This window comes from Stegostoma tigrinum, chromosome 18, assembly GCF_030684315.1.
Source record: "Stegostoma tigrinum isolate sSteTig4 chromosome 18, sSteTig4.hap1, whole genome shotgun sequence".
Taxonomy (NCBI): domain Eukaryota; kingdom Metazoa; phylum Chordata; class Chondrichthyes; order Orectolobiformes; family Stegostomatidae; genus Stegostoma; species Stegostoma tigrinum.
Window position 1 is genome coordinate 7,073,942 of NC_081371.1, and position 16,946 is coordinate 7,090,887.

General features: G+C 43.6%; 1 protein-coding gene across 4 annotated transcripts in view; it reads left to right on the forward strand.

Annotated features, from left to right (window-relative positions):
* The window catches only part of LOC125461119 (DENN domain-containing protein 5B-like), a 266,830-nt gene that overhangs the window by 170,836 nt on the left and 79,048 nt on the right, over positions 1 to 16,946 (forward strand). For all 4 annotated transcript variants that reach the window (XM_059652281.1, XM_059652279.1, XM_059652280.1 and 1 more), the window contains one exon: positions 13,670 to 14,209. In XM_059652281.1, coding sequence (XP_059508264.1) covers positions 13,670 to 14,209 — 540 coding nt within the window. The remainder of the gene's footprint in view (positions 1 to 13,669; positions 14,210 to 16,946) is intronic.

The following is a 16,946-nucleotide window of genomic DNA, read 5'->3' on the forward strand; positions in this document are numbered from 1 at the left end:
CCTATCTATTTTTACATTTTTATAACATATGTCAGACCCTACGTTGCCCAGTTAATTTCATTCTAGTACCTCAAGCCCAGTTTCTACAACAATCCAAAACAGCTCCATGAATTTTTTTTAAATTTATGTCCGCCTTTAATCCCAGACATTGAAAATAAACTGAATTCACATTACCATACTGTAACAGATTTGAACACACTCCAAATTAGTCATTCACTAACATTGAAGATGGGCAACTGATTTAATTGAGGCTTTGAGGACGATGAGCATATTTTTCTACTGTAGCCAAAGAAAAGCGATTTCTCTGGGTTTGCGGAAATGATGCGGGTGGATTGAAAAGCTCAAGTTTGAACATGTGAGTGAGACCATTCGCTAATAATATTTATTCACCAACATGAACTCTAGAGGTTCAAGAAGGCAGCTCACCATCACCTTCTCATGGGCAACTAGAGACTTTCCATAAAACATTGGCCTAGCCAATAATGCCCATGTCCTACAAGTGAATAAATGAAAAAAGATTTTCTCTTGAGGAGTAAGCAGAAGATCCTAGATTTTTGCCACAAAAGGCTGGAGTTCAATGAAAATTTCTAAACTGAGTTTGTCAGATTTTTATTAGGTATTGATAGCTTCTGGGACCAAGGTGAGCTTGTAGGGTTAGGTTACAAATCTGCCATGTTTTATTTTTACTCATTGACTGGGGGCATGGCTGGCTAGGCCAGCATTGATTGCCCACCCCAGAGAGCAGTTAACAGTCAACTGCATTGCTGTGGCACTGAAGCCATATCTAGTCTAGAACAGGTAAGGATGGCAGCTTCCTTTCTGAAAGGATGATAGTGAACCAGATAGGTTTTTATCCAGCATTCAACAATGGATTCAAGGTCATCATTAGACTCTCAATTCCAGATTTTTATTGAATTAAAATTTGACCATCTACCATTGTAGAATTTGAACCCAGGTCCTCAGAACATTACCAAAATCTTATTTACAGTTTGGTGTCTATTCACTAACACAGTTATTTCTGTTGCAAAGTGCCTCCCCACTTTTGTTAAGACTACTTTATCTTCAAAAGTTTCCAACGATTGACAATGGATTCACGGTCATCATAAGACACGTAATTCCAGAATTTTCCCCTCCCCAATATTGAATTCAGGTTCTACCTTCTGCTATGATGGGATTTGAACCTAGGTCCCCAGAACATTACCTGGATTTCAGCCCAGTGATAATACTACTAATCTACTGCCTCTCCCTGTAGAATAGCAGAGCAGATTTGAGGGACAGAATGACCTACTCCTGTTGCTATTACCGCCACAAAGCTCGACTGTGCTTAAAAAAAGTTATGCTGCAGACAGTGAAAAGATAGAAGCCAATCCTGACAGAGAATAAGCAAAAACAACGATGAAATATCAGCTGAGTTGTGCTGCAGCCTGTAACAGGCAAGTACTAGTGATTTCCAGGTCTTCAGTAGAAATAAGAAAGCTATATAAAAGAAATGCTGATTACTTGGTGTGCAGTTTGAATCACCCTGATTGCTTTGAACACATGCAATTGTCAGGTGATTGTTCCATTGGAATACAGACTTACTTCAGCTCAAATCCAATTTCACCACTTTCCAGAGCGTGTGTGTCGAGCTAAAATGGAAATGTGTTTTGAACTTGAGTGGCTACAAGAGAAATATTCTTCATCTTTCTCAGTCTCTAAAAAGCAAACACACTTTTGGCTACTACACAGATTCTTTAGCCAGAGATAGGTTAGCAGCATTAAGCAGACAACGAGAGGTCTTAAATTGGATGAGGGTCTGGAGACCAGACTGATACTGTCAGATTTATACACTCACATTGCAATATTGATGTGGGTGCTGTCACTTGAAACTGTTATCATCAATGTTTGCCTAGGGCCTTGTTACTGGCAGAGGGTTGCTTGATATTTTACATTTGCAGCTCCTGCAATTTCGCACAATGGGATGAAATGGATGAGTTGGAGCCTCAAGGCTGCAGTTGAAGTGGCTTCGGGAAGCCTCAATGAAGTTGGTGGTGGAGTGATACAACAGTGAGCCTGCTGGGTATCACTTAATAACGATGACTCAATCTCACTAATGCCATGTCTATAAATGCAGCCGTTCAGGGTGGTGAGAGAGTTAAATAAGGAGCAATTATAAAGATGTGCAGGAATCTTGTAACATGAGTCAATATTGGTTCAAAAGTAGCAAATAGAGAGTAAGGACAAAGGATTATTCTGAAATTGACAGAATGTGATGAGTGAAATGGTCCCCTGGGGGTCTGAGCTGGAAACTCAGCTTCTCACTCTTGAGAATGAACTCTTCTTCATCTGAATTTATCCAGCCAACTATAACTACTCCAAAACCGAAAGAAATGAACCCTTTGAGGAACTACTGTGTCAAAACACCATGACAAATATTATACAATCAATGTATCACTGTAACTATCCTTCTTTGCACAACCAAACAAGAAATTGGCAGGGCTTTATTGAATTCATACTGAAGGATGCACAGACTGTACAGTACACAGTATGTGACATTCATAATATACTGAGTGCAAAAAACACTGTGTCCTTAGATCATACTAGGTAGAACACAGTGTGTCTGTCTTTCTGTAAGGGAGAATGCATTATAATGTGTGACTTTCACTATATACTCAATGCAGTAAAGAGTATATTTCCCTCAGACTGCACTATGGAGTGCAGTGAGAGAAAGCCCTACAGTCATGTTGAATACAGTTTGAAGTGCGTATGCCTTCATGATGTACTCAATCCAGGAAAGTGTGTGGGTGCTTCAGATTGTACTATTCAGTACACAGTGTGAGAGTTCTGCAGTGGTGTAGAATGCCTTGGGCAGTGTATCCTTCACTCGTGTCAACTGCGGTAGGCAATGTTTTTTCTCTATAGAACACAGTCCAGAGTATCAACTCAAGTGTTGATTTGCAGACTTAGGTCGGCCTCCAAATACAGTAGGAGTGGGTGAGAATGGCATCAGCAAAGCTGTGACGCTGTCTGTGCTAAAAGCACTTCAGTACCAGGTCGGATGTGAAGACTGGGCACCCTGGCAAGGAGGACTGGAGAGCTGTTGGCACCTCGGAAATCACGATGATGGCTCTGTGCCTTCAAGAGAGGAGGCAGAGATGATGAAATAAGCTATCTTTTTTATTTATGTTAAATTTCCAGAATTCTTCTATGAAGATCATAGGGTTGTAGCTGGACAAAATCTGGTGATCTGTATAAAAGGGCCATCCATGCGTTCGAGATTGAGGTCTGACATTGAGGCCAATATTGGCTTTAACATCAGTGAGCTGTAAAGCATGACTCCTCGGGCACGGTAACCAGAGACTCTCCTGAGGTATGTGAGGAATTTAACAGGATAGACAGAGTGCCCCTGGAGATGAGGGTGGAAGTATGAATTTCTATATTAGTACCGAGGGACAAAAACAGAAGTTGTTGGAAAAGCTCAGCAGGTCTGGCAGCATCTATGAAGAAAAAAATCAGAGTTAATGTTTCGGACCCAGTGACCCTTCCTCAGAACTACTGTGCTGTACTTGATACTGACCCTTCCTCAGAACCGAGGGACTTGCTTTTTCATATATATTTGCTATGGAACCAACCACTGTCAGAGAGGGGCTGTGCTAATACTCATGAGGCTAACAACCCAGGGTCTCAGATAAAAGGGTTCAAATTCCATAATGGCAGATGGTGAAATCTGAATTCAATTAAAATGTGAACTTTTTAAGAAGTTGGTCTAATAATGACCACGGTCAATAATTGTAAAAACCCATATGGTTAACTCATGTCCTTTTATGGAAGGAAATCTGCCATCGTTACTTGATCTGACCTTCAAATGATTCCAGTCCCACAGCAATGTGGTTGATTCCGGACTGCCCTCTGAAATGGCGCAGCAAGCCACTCAGTTCAAGGGCAATAAAGGATTGGTAATAAGTTTTGGCTTGGCAGTGACAACCACATCACGTGAATAACCTTTTTAAAAAATTGTTGGGGTGGAATGCTGCCGCCAATCATCATTAAATACACATCAGGTTAAATAGTCTCCTCCTTTCTGAACTGGGTCTAGGGCTGAGAGGTGATCGTACAGAGGTTTACAAGATCATGAGGACCATGGATAAGGTGAATAGCCAAGGTCTTTTCCCCAGGGTAGGGGAGTCCAAAACTAGAGAGCATAGATTTAAGGTGGGAGGGTAAAGATTTACAACGGACCTAAGGGAGGTCTTTTTCACGCAGAGGGTGGTTCATGTATGGAATGAGCTGCCAGAGGAAGTGATGGAGGCTGGTACAATCACAACTTTAAAAGACATCTGGATGTGCATATGAATAGGAAGGTTTTAGATGGATATGGGCCAAATCCTGGAAAATAAGACTAGATCAGTTCAGGATATCTGGTCAGCTTAGACAACTTGGACCTGTTTTCATGCTGTACAACTCTATAAGAGACTGTATAAGAGCTGATTTGGTTAAGGATGAATCACAGGTGAGTCTCAACAAGAAGAGGCACTTGTTTGAACAATAGGTAGTTTAGGAAATCTGCCATAGATACAAATTCCCTTAAGGTTTGTCATGATGCAAAGGGCCTGCTTACCTCTTGGCTAGAAAGCCCAGCTTCAAGTCCCAGAGACGTGCCTGAACTAGTTGATTAAAAATATCTACAAATTACATTGACTTGTTAGATTCGATAACTAGGATGATCAGGAAGCAATGATGAGACATCTGTCTCCAGTGGGCTCTTAAACTAAACTCTTCTTTCCCAGCCAAGGTGATGAAATCCTCAGGCTGAGTGGAACTTAATGGAGTTCCAATGTTAACCTTTTCAGAACTATTACCTGACGCAACACTTGCATCTTTCTTACTCCTTTTTTTATAAGTACGGGGTGATCTTGCCCAATGAGCGGAATGGCTATAAATGGGAATGCAGTTCGATGGATTGAAAGCCGGAACAGAGTTGGCAGGATCCGATACTTGGGTTGGAGTAGGTTTTAATGTGGTGTACCTCATCGAATAGCACCGTAACCACTTTACCTCCTAATGTATATGTGACATGCGAGGGTCAATGTTCAACAATGAAGAACAGCCAATTTTGGGTGAGGTTACGTACACATACCGGAGAGATTTGGCAGCCTTGGGAGAGGAAATAGGCACAACTGGAAGAAGGAAATTGAAGTTAAAACTTGGAATTTTTATTAAATCCCATTGAAATTTCATGTGGCGATTGTCTCGTTGGAATACAGTAATGGTAATGTAGCTTCCATGGCAACTGTTCTCCACCAGTGATCTTTCACAAGCAACCTCAGGGGCAGTGAAAAGATAACTATTTGACTGCAGGGTGTCCAAATCTTTCACATGGAGGGGCACATCTCAGTTTTTCTCCTCGAGGAGACTGGCAAGCAGTTTTCAGAAAGATAAGGTTTATCATGTCAGGAAACAGGAATTTCGGGAAATAAAGCAATTCCAAAGCAATAATTTATTAATTGAAATGAACGGTTAAGAACAATCGCAGTGCCAAACAGTGGAGTTAACTAATAATATTGTTTTTCTTGCTGTTTGTATCCCAGTAAGGAGCAAAGCTATAGAGAGACAAACTCGACCCCAAGTCCTGATTGCAGAGACGGAGGTAGGGAATGGGCTGAGCTGAGGAGCTAATTTCATTAATGCTGACCCTGGTTTACCCCTAATGGGGCACACTTTTAGTAAGCCGTGACAGTATTCACACGGAAGTGGGGAGTGCAGTCCCTGATTGCCTTAGTTTTCCTCCTCTCCTGCTTTGCGGATGGACAGGGAAGAGGATGATTGTGTATCTGGCTCAGTTTCACTTTCCCTACACACTCCCGCCCATTTGTACACCCAGCCACCCAGCCCACACATTCACTTACCCACAAACACGTGTTCACTCACCAAACACAGATCACCCTATAGCAGACACACATTCTCTTATATTGACTTTACCCTACACACATTCACTCTCACACACAACACAACCTTTCACTCATTCATATCCACTTCCGCTCACCAACTCAACTCAGCGAATTTCACTCGCTCGTTGACACTCACCCACTTTCACCAGATGACACCCACTCACTTGTGCTCTCGTTCACTCACTCACTCATTGCCCACAGTCCAGTTCACTCATTCAGTCCCAGGAGAGCTCGTTGAACAATATCACTGATCAATATCGCTGAGAAGCGGAACCAGGTGACCGTGATGGTGTCAAAACGCCCTTCCCTCTGCCTGGTAAGCCCTGAGCTATGCCATAGCCTTCGCCACCATGAGTCATAATTTTCCATTTCCCCCTGACTGACCCTGCTGACCCATATTTCCCTTCTTGCCCCTGTCTCCCTGTAACCCTCACCGTTCTCCATTCACCCCCCCCCGCCGACTCTCATTTGTGGCTCAGCCCTGGTATTGAGTGAAAACACTCACAGTGCGACTCCCTGCTCCAGTTGCAGACGGTTTCTGTCTTGCAGCTGATGTCCTCACTGGTACTTGCAACAAATGCAGAGGCGAGGCGACCTCTGATTATAGGAGCAGCTGCTTGCAAAATCCACTGCTTGCAAAACGCTGGTATTTTTAACAATAGCTTGACGTGAGCTGTTCTGGGCTGCCTGTTGGTCGGGCCTACTTTAGAGGATGCACATTAACAACTTGCATTGAGTAACAAAATGTTCTAAGACACCTCACAGAAGCTTTATCAATGCCATGTGAGAGGAAATTCGAACAAGTGATATAACATTTAGTCGAAGGGTTGGGCCTAAAGGAGCAGCTGGAAGGATATTGGAGCAGGTCCAAATGTTGATGCCTAGATAGCTGGAGACCAGGTAGACAGTTGTGGAGTGGGGCACAAAACACAGACCGTGAAGGGAATTGAGAATAAGGATGAGAACATTAAGGTTGAGGCTGTGCAGGAGCAGAGGCCAGTGCAGATTCTGGGCGAAGAGCAGAGGAATGGGACTGATTGTTTTTCAAATGCCAATTTACAGACATGTTGGGCTGAGTGGACTCCAGGCAAATTGTAGCATTCAGTGAATACCTGTTAGCAAAGGTCAGGATATGAATTCTAATAATTTCATTATGGTGATTTAGTCTATACTTTGTTTTGCAATCTGTTCTCCCTCCTCTGGTTCTCTGCATTCATAACCAGAATACTGAAGACCAAGTCTATGATTGATGTACGAGTTCTGCTTTAAGTCATGTGAAATTGATGCTTAAAGACTTCTTTCTTTTCGGTTTTGTTGTGGCCAGTTCTGTTTACCATGTTATAGGAAGGATATTATTAAGCTAGAAAGGGTTCAGAAGGGATTTACCAGGATATTGCAGGTATGGAAGTTTTGAGTTAGAAGGAGAGGCTGAATAGGCTGGGGATTTTTTTTGCTGGACCTTAGGAGGTTGAGAGGTTTATTAAATCACGAAGGGTATAGTTAGGCTAATGATAACTGTCTTTTTCTGGGAATGGGGGATTTCAAGACTAGGGGTTGAAAAAAAGAGACATTTTAAAAAGACATGAAGGGTAGTTTTGTTTTACACACAAGAGTGGTTTGCATGTGGAATGAACATCCTGAGAACTGGTCAATGTGGGCACAATTACAACATTTAAAAGACACTTAGATAAGCACAAAGAAAAGTTTGGAGGGATATGTGCCAAGTGCAGGCAGCTGGGACTAGTTTAGTCGGGATTATGTTTGGCATGTACCGGTTCAACAGAAGGGTCTGATTCCATGCTGTATGATTCCATGACTCTATAATAAAAGAGGCCAGCGTTGCTATTTAATTCTCTGATTTTATACTTCTTTCATATGAATATCACTGACTTGTATTTTTTTGGCCATAATTAAATCACTAGCTTGTGTTGATGGTTCATTGAAAACAAAACATCAATAAGGTTTTCAAGTGCCTTCAAAACTTAGTTACTTTTCAGGTGTCGTATTTTTTCAAATAAATTTCTTGGCTGGCATTATTTCGATTCGGTGATATTTCTTTACGTTTATCAGTTTGGTTCCATGCAAATTAATCAGGAAAAAAATAGGTGAAGCATTTTAGTTGTTTACTACATAGTTTTGAAAATGCCTGCAGATTGTGCTGAATGTGAGACATTTGAAATCACTTGCTAATGTATGTATCTTGTGAAAAATGTGATTATTATGGTTTGATTTTTGAGGCCTCTGATAAGCCTGGATCTTGACCTTGTTTTCCATCTCGACCTGTAGAGGACCATTCTTGGCTATCAGCCCCCACGGTAAACACATTCTTGTTCTTCCCTTGCTTACACAAAACCCGTTCTCACAATTCTTACCCACCCCCCAAACAATGGTTAAGGGGCAAGAGTTGCCCTCAGTGCTCCTGAATTAGCGAAAGACTTAGATTGGGTTCCTGCTGCTGCTTAAAGTCCAGCAACTCCTGACTGAACATTCTGATTGTATGCGGGTCCAGGCCCGAAACGTCAGCTTTCCTGCTCCTCTGATACTGCTTGGCCTGCTGTGTTCCTCCAGCTCTACACCGTGTTATCTCAGATTGTATGCGGGCTTTGAGTGACGGCAGGAATGGTTTTGGCTGTGATGCTGCCGCAGTTAAACAGTGCACTAATATCCCCTTTGTGCTGGTTAACCTTCAAAGAATAGCCATTTAGGAGATATTGTCAAGCACCTTCTGATTATACCCCAAGGTGAGTTCTCCCTTTTATTCAATTCCAAATGACTCCCATGATTAAAGGCAATCTGTTTATTACCTTTGCTTCCTGTTAATTCCTGGAAATATTAACTCGAACATGTCTGCTTCTAACGTGAGCATTTTGTGGTCATTTATAGAAACCAAGTGAAATATTGCAACACCTCAAAATCCCCTAGAGGTCTCAATTAAGTCGTCAGTCTGGGCCTGTTTTGACATTTCTGTTTAACTCACACAGCTATTAACGTGAAGTGTAGCTGTTTAACAGGTGCAGCGTGTCACTGATAGTGGTTAGGATTGGATATTTAGCTTTTTTTTTGCCAATGTTCTTTCCTTGTTTCTTGAAGTCTCTGGAGACTGTGCTGCATGAAATAAGATTGACCTTGCCTCTGCTTGTCGCCTTTTGTGTCTCGCGCACGCCTCCAACATTGCTCCACGTGCACCGAGTTACTATGTTAACTAGGGAATCCAGTGTCCTGTAGTATGCACCCAATTGATGTGTCCTCATGCACAAGGTAAGTTAACATTGGTAGTGCTGTTGTTGGGAGTGAGGGACCCCTCCCCTTTTCCTCACAATGTACCCATGAATGGGCACCTTGCAGATACTTGATGATGATCAATAATAATAAGATTGGCGCTTTTCCACGCGAACGGTTTTTGAGCAGTGTGCCCAATTATCGTGTCCCGACCGCCTTTCAGAAAAAATGGTATTGACCCACAAACCTTCCTGATTGTGGATAGAGCTGCGAGTTGGCCTGTCGTGCCAACAAGAGAGCTCCCACTGTATGTACCATGTTCAGAGATGATGGCAGCAGACTGGCTAAAACCACAGGAGAACTTCCTGGTTACAGGTCATGGAGACTATCTATAAGGCATGCACTGCCTTCATGATGTTTGGACTGAATTGGTGTCTACTGTTACAGAAGGCCATGTTAGTTGGAGGGACTTGGTCCGAAGGGCCCAATGAACCAGTATTGACGCAAGATTTCGCACGAACTAGGCAGCATCACATGACTTTTGATTTGATTTATTGTTGTCACTTGTACCAAGATAAAGTGAGAAGTGTTGTTTTACGTGCCGTACAGGTGGATCATATCATAGAAAGTACACCAGGAAAGCAGGACAGAGTGTAGAGTACAGTGTTCAGTCACATAGAAGGTGCCGAGAGTGAGAGAAATCAACATCAACATTTGAGAAGTCCATTCAAAGGTTTGGTAACAGTGGGGAAGAAGCTGTTCTTGAATCTGTTCAAATGTGTATTCAAACTTTTATATCTTCTGTTCCACGGAAGAGAGTGGAAGGGATAATAACCTAGGTGGGAGAGGGCATTTGATTATGTTGGCTGCTTTCCCAAGGCAGCAGGATCTATAGATGGAGTCAGTGGATGGAAGGTTGACTTGAGTGAGGGACTGGGCTGTGTTTATGACTTCCCATGTTGGTTCATCTCGAGACAATCGAGATAGTTCTTTCAGCCCCGTAGAAACAAGTTTTGATAATACAGCCCTGACCCCACTTCTAAGGGAATCAACGTTCATGCTGCTGAGGGGTTAATGTCCGGTCAATCTTACAATATCACTATACGCGAACAGGCATGGAAATCAAGTAAATTACCGATCACAGGTGCATAATTCTTTGAAACTTTCATCACTGGTAGGTAGGGTGATTAAAAAGGCGTTTATCACACTTGCCTTCATTGCTCAGACATTTGAGTACAAAAGTTGGGATGCCGTGTTAAGGTTGTACAGAATTTTGGTGAGGCCTCATGTGGAGCACTCTGTGCAAGTCTGGTTGCCCTGTTACAGGAAGAATATTAATAGACAGGAGAGGATTCAGAAAAGATTTACCAGGATGTTTCTGGGAATGGAGAGCGCGAGGTACAAAAATAGACTGAAAAATCTGGGACTTCTTCCTGTGGAATGTAGAAGGTTGAGAGGTGACCTCATAGGGGTTTATAGAATCATGAGGGGCATTGATAAGATGATTGACAAGGGTCGTTTCCCTAGAGTAGGACAGTTTGAAATTAGGGGGCATAGGTTTAAGGCGAGAGGGGAAAGATTTAAGAAGGACATGAGGAATGAGTTTTTTACACAGAGAGTGGTGTGTGTTTGGAACTAATTGCCAGAGAATGTGGTGTAAATGGGTCCAGTTACAGCATTAAGTTCATGAATAAGAAGGCTTTGGAGGGAAATGGGTCAAGTGTGGGCAGGTGGGACTAGTTTGGGTTGGGATTTTGGTCAGTGTCAACTGGTTGGACCGAAAGGTCTATTTCTGTATTATACATCTGGGTGATGAAACATCACCCCATGCCTAGTTGGTGTTAAGGATCAGATGTAAAATGAGTTTTGGAGTCTCAAGCCAAATGGACATGAGATCACAACAGTAAGACGTGGCACACTTTGGTCCTGCTTTGACCAGGTCTCCCACTCAGAACCTGATTTGGGGGAACAGGCTCAGCGCCCAGGCATATGGGGGCAGTTTGGACTGAAGAACATTGGGGCAGGACGGTTCATTTGGTTTATCCGAAATGAGTGAATGTGGTTTTGTGTGTGTGTGTGTGTGTGTGTGTGTGTGTGTGTATATCGGTTCCCTGGCATCTGTGGTGCTTTTCTTGGTCTTGCCGAGTTAAATTCCAAGAGCAAAACATACAGCGGAGATAATGTTTACATTGTTAAACGCATCCACCAACGACAGACTTGTGATATTCATTGGACAGTCCAAGGCTCTGCCATTGGCCTGCAGAAGACAGCTTCAACAGTGATCTCCTGGCATCAAATTTAGGAAGAGATTAATGTAAGGCCAGTTTGCCTGTCTCTCTCATATTGCTATCCCTCATCTTTTCGATCATGTAGTTCACTGATAGAAGGGAAGCACAGTGAGGGTGAATGATTTTGGATTCACATTGAAATGTACCTGAGTCCGTGATTGGTGAATTACGTTCATAGAGTAAGAGAGATGTGAAGGTACCATATAATGAAAATGATTTCAGTGGGATCCCATTGGTCTTTAAGTGCAATTCTTGATGACTGGATCATTGAATCTTCACCTTGATTTTTATTTTAACCTTGACGTACTTCAGGATAATATGTTTCATTACTGGAAAATGACCCGTTCTCAGGCTTATTAAGATTTGTTTCCAACATCTTTACTCTCGGGGACAGTAAACGAAATCTCCTTATGCAATATAAACTGCAGCTAAGGTGCATGATTCATCTTGGGAAGGTTTTAATGCCCATTTTGATGATTTTTTACCATTTTAACCAGTGAGGCGTGGCAGGTCATGCAATCCCAAGTCTTTTGGGGAACACTGGAGTTTCAAGGGGCTCCCAACGAGCAATAATACTTGATGAGTTGGTCAAAACTCATTGGCAGCACTGAGAGAGATTCCAAGCCAGCAGTGCCCACTATCAATCCTCTGGTGGCTAGCGTTAGCAGTATGGAAAATTACCCACATATTTATGTATTGTATAGATAATGCCTGAAATTTTCCCTGCTGAACAGGCAAGTCGCAGGATGCAATCAAGTCAAATCCACCCTCCAGTTGCTGATTTATGACTGCTCCAGTATATTAGCCTCGCTGCCTTCCCATCGCAACTTCAGAAACCCCACTTAAAGCAGCCGATGCCCATTTATTAACTTATCCAATAGACTCTGTGCTGACTTACTCGAGGCCCAGCTGTGGATGAGGCTGGAGCCGACGAGTTGAGAACCTGAAGGGGAGATGTGTTACCAAATGAGCGACATTGAGTACATGAAATTGAACTGCACCCACATCCTTCTCGGAGATCTCCATTGTGATCCCTGTTGACCAGATCATAACAGTATTGTCACTTGACTGTGAATAGGTAGAAATGCTGTGTGGAGGTGAATTTGAGCAAGCACCCTCCATATTAAAAGCCTTTATCAAGAGGCTTGTGAAGCCCGAAATAGATGAATGGGCAACTCAACATACAACATACATACATACAACAAGACAGCACAGAACAGGCCCTTCGGCCCTCATTGTTGCGCCGACATCCTTCCTCTCGCAAGGAGACCAAAATCGATGGCAGTATTCCAAAAGCAGCCGAATCAATGTCCTATATGGCTGCTAAGTGATCTCCCAACTCCAATCCTCAATGCACTGACCGATAAAGGCGAGCACACCAAATGTCTCCTTCATATCCTTTCTACCGGTGGCTGTACTTTGATGGAACTACGAAACTGCACTCCAGCGTCTCTTTATTAAGCAACACTCCCCACAACCTTCAGTGTATACGTGCTGCCCTGATTTGCCTTTCCAAAATGTAGCACCTCACATTTATCTAACCTCAACTCCATCTGCCACTCCTCAGTTTATTGGCCCTTGTCAATGTCCCATTGCATTCTGAGGTGACCTTCTTGGCTGGCTACTACACCTTCAGTCATTGGGAAACTTACTAACCACACACACCCGTCTACTTCCACATAAAGCCTCTGCTTTCACAAAATGTAAAAGCCCTTTTCCCAAGTCCTTGCTGATATATATTCATTAATTACTGACCCACTTAGGAACAGAAGATCCATCATTGGTAGAGGGGGAGAGCAGTCAGTGTATGTTGTAAATTCCAGTGTCCAAATGGTGGAGCTATGGAGAGAATGTTGCCAGACTCCAACTGTCATTCTTAAGGATAGAAAGAATTGCATTTATATAGCACCTTTCACAAACTCAGGACTTTGAGGCGTTCATGCCTTTATAATTTGGGACATGCAGCAGCCAAACTGCACAGCAAGCTCCCACAAACAGCAGAATGGTCGTGATCAGATGATGTGTTTTAGGGATGTCTATTGAGGGATCATTATTGGTCATTGCGTCAGCAAAATCCTGCCTCTCTCCTCATGGATTCCTTCATGCCATCAGAGGGAAGATTAGGGGGTTGGTTTAATATCACATCTGAAAGAACCCGCAAGCCTTGTTTGTACAGAGCAAAGCGAGAATTCTCACCCCTTTCTGTTTTAATCTTCATCTGTCTCTCCCTCGCAGGCCAATCTGTGCTTTGTGGACATTGACAACCACTTCATCGAGCTCCCAGAGGATTTCCCCCAGTTCCCAAACAAGCTGGAGTTCATCCAGGAAATCTCCGAGGTGCTGCTGCAGTTTGGGATCCCACCCGAGGGGACCCTGCACTGCAGCGAGAGCGCCACCAAGCTGAAGAACCTGGTGCTGGATGACCTGGCCAACGACAAGAAGAATGGCAACCTGACCAGCAACACCATCAACATGTACGAGCTGCTGAAGGGCAACGAGACGTTGGCTCGGCTTCAGGCGTTGGCCAAACGCACCGGGGTGACGGTGGAGAAGATGGAGATCGCCCCCCAGCTGGCAGCGGCGAAGGAGAAGGACACCAAGTGCCAGAACAGCGAGGAAGAGCTGCGGGATTACAAGCTCACCGTGCAACTCCGAGAAGTGTTTGCCAACCGCTTCACCCAGATGTTCGCCGACTACGAGGCCTTCGTCATCCAGCCCACTCAGGACATGGACGCTTGGCTCACCAACCGTGAGCAGATGCAGAATTTCGACAAGGTAATCACTCTGGTCCTGTTCCACTTGTGTATGTTGGTCCATCCCTTTTCAATGTCAGAGAGATAGCCAGCCTGGCCTCTATTACTTGCAGTGCTTTCATGATCAATATATGCTAGAGTGCCTTTCACTAATTTGAGACCTCCCTAAGCATTTCACATTCATGATAAGATATCTGTAAATGTTCAAACGCAGACAAAAAGGGGCACCGCAGTAGTTCAGTGGTTAACACTGCTGCCTCAGTGCTAGGGATCCGGTTTCGATTCCACCTTCGGGTGACTGTGTCGCATTTGCACATTCTCCCCAGTTCTGCATGAGTTCCCTTCAGGTGCTCCTGTTTCTTCCTGCAGTCCAAAGATGTGCAGGTTAGGTGGATCGGCCATGCTAAATTGTCCAAAGATTTGTAGGTTAGATGGACTAGCCATAGGAAATGCAGAGGTATGGTGGGCTTAGGTAGGATGCCCTTCAGAGAGTCAGTGCAGACTCAATGGGTAGAATGGCTTTTCTCTGCACTGTGGGGCTTCTTATGAGTCAATGAAATACCCTTTGAAGTGTGGTTGCTGCTATAATGTAAGACATACAGCACAGTCAGCTGTGGGATAATACAGGGACAACTGTGGCTGGCCTAATCAAGAGGCCCAGAGACTAACCTCTTGGGGACAGCAAGGTTCAAAACCCACCACAGCAACTGATGAAATTTGCATTCAGTTATTAAGCATGAAACTTAAAGCTAAGGCTCTGCAGTAGTGTCATGAAACTACCATTTGCCGATGAATTGCATTCTGTTTAGCTTGAGGCCCTGCCAACCTAATTTCCAACCAGTGCCCCCTTAGTGCATAAAGGACTGACTCGGTAACAAACCGCAGAGGCTGTGAGTTTAGAATGCCAACCTATTCTGGGAGTGATTGAAGGCAAGAGGGAGTGGCAGGCATGGTGAAGTGACACAGCATGATCCCAGTCCAGGTTCAATTCCTGAAAGCTGGATCAAACATCCTGATAAACCTCTCCCCTTTCCTTTCAATCTCACACACCCCGAACCTGTAAGTGAAGTTAGGTTAAATTTACAGGTTGACTCTAGCTCCCCTCACCCACCCTCAGGTGGCCCAGCTGCATTACCGATCCTTAGACATCAAACGCTTCCTTTCTAAGAGTGTGTCCAATTCCGACTTGCTAAAACCCTGCCATTCTGAGCGCTGCCATTGTGACAAACCATTGAAAGCTACTCCAGGCTTTAGTAGCTGTCCAAAGTCTTGGCCCTGCAAAGCAAAATGTTAAGAAGCTAAGAAGATAGTCGACTAATGGAACTAATAGCTACGATCGTAAAGCCAGTGATGTGGGATTTTGGTTGAGTAAGTGGAAGAGGAACTATGTCCATCCACTGGCAGGAGGATTGGTCACTGGTGACTAGCATTAAAACCAGCTGGTAAAAGAAGGAACCATTGCTTTACTCTGAGTTATTCCAATCTCGTGTTCTCTGCCTGAAAGGATGGTGAAAGCAAGCTCAACATTAGCTTTTCAAAAGGGAATTGGTTATCTACTGTGTTTTACAGAGGTTACAGGGCTGTGGATCCATGCAATGGGTTTAAATAGATAGAGTGACACAGGTATGATGGGCCAAATGGCCTCCTCTGCTCCACTGTTGTGTCATCCAGTATTGTCACTCCAAATGCGAAGGCTGAAGTTGAAAGGATGCTGTAGCTGGGCTGTTCATCCTAGTAGGGAGCTGGCCTGATAAAGATATTGAAGCTGTGAATCAATAGAGCAATAGAGCTCAAACCAATTAAGTTGGAACAGTAAAGCCGTGGGATACAGGTTCAAACTGACAACAGGGCGCATTTAGCTTGTGCATGGGAGTGCTCTCCACCAAATAGTGATTTATCATAGCTTCAAACTAAAAGCATAACTGAATGGTTTCTATTTAACCACTTTAGCGGAGAGTTGGTGGACTCACAAAATGGGCTGCCCAGAGAAGCAGCAGGAGCTGATTGACGTGGCAGACTTGGGTTCTCCGATACTCAGAGGAACAATCCATTGGGAAAGGACTAGATGCAGAAATGGATAGTGGAGTTTTCAGTTCCCCTTCTTTCCATATATCGCATGGAATGGAATACAAAGCAGGGCATTAAAGGAAAATCTTTGAAATCATTTGACAGAAGGGTTGAATGGTGGAGGAGCTGTTTGCTTTTTTGGATGGGGGATACCATGCGTGGGAAATGGTTAGAATGCTAAAGTTATTGAGAGGAAAAGCAAAGTTGACTGGCAAGAGAAGGAAGTATGGGTTTATTCAGTACCTGTCAGCAACTTGCATACGTTTGAAGAGTAGCCTCTATTGCAAACTAACACATTGAGACCCCGCAGTCAGCAGCCTACTTTTGGTTGTGTGAACAATAATCAGGCATACGCCCATTCAATTTTTTAAGAGGATTGTTTTGACATCCAGAGATACAGTTTGCCATCTGGTGTAACCATAAGGCTTTGTCCATCAGCAAGGATCGTACCATGGGAAAACCAGTAGCACTGGACCAGTGAAAGACTGTGGAATTTGTGATCTGTCAGTAAAACTAGTCCTGACAACAAGAAGGCTGGCCATTGTACTAGTCAATATAATTGTTTCTCCAAGAACAGGGAAGACTGATGGATGACAGGATTGAGGTTATAAAAGATAGATTAGATGTGAAGAAGATATTTCCGCTGGCAGAAGTACCAGAACTGGTCCTGTAGAAATGAGATAGTCACTTAC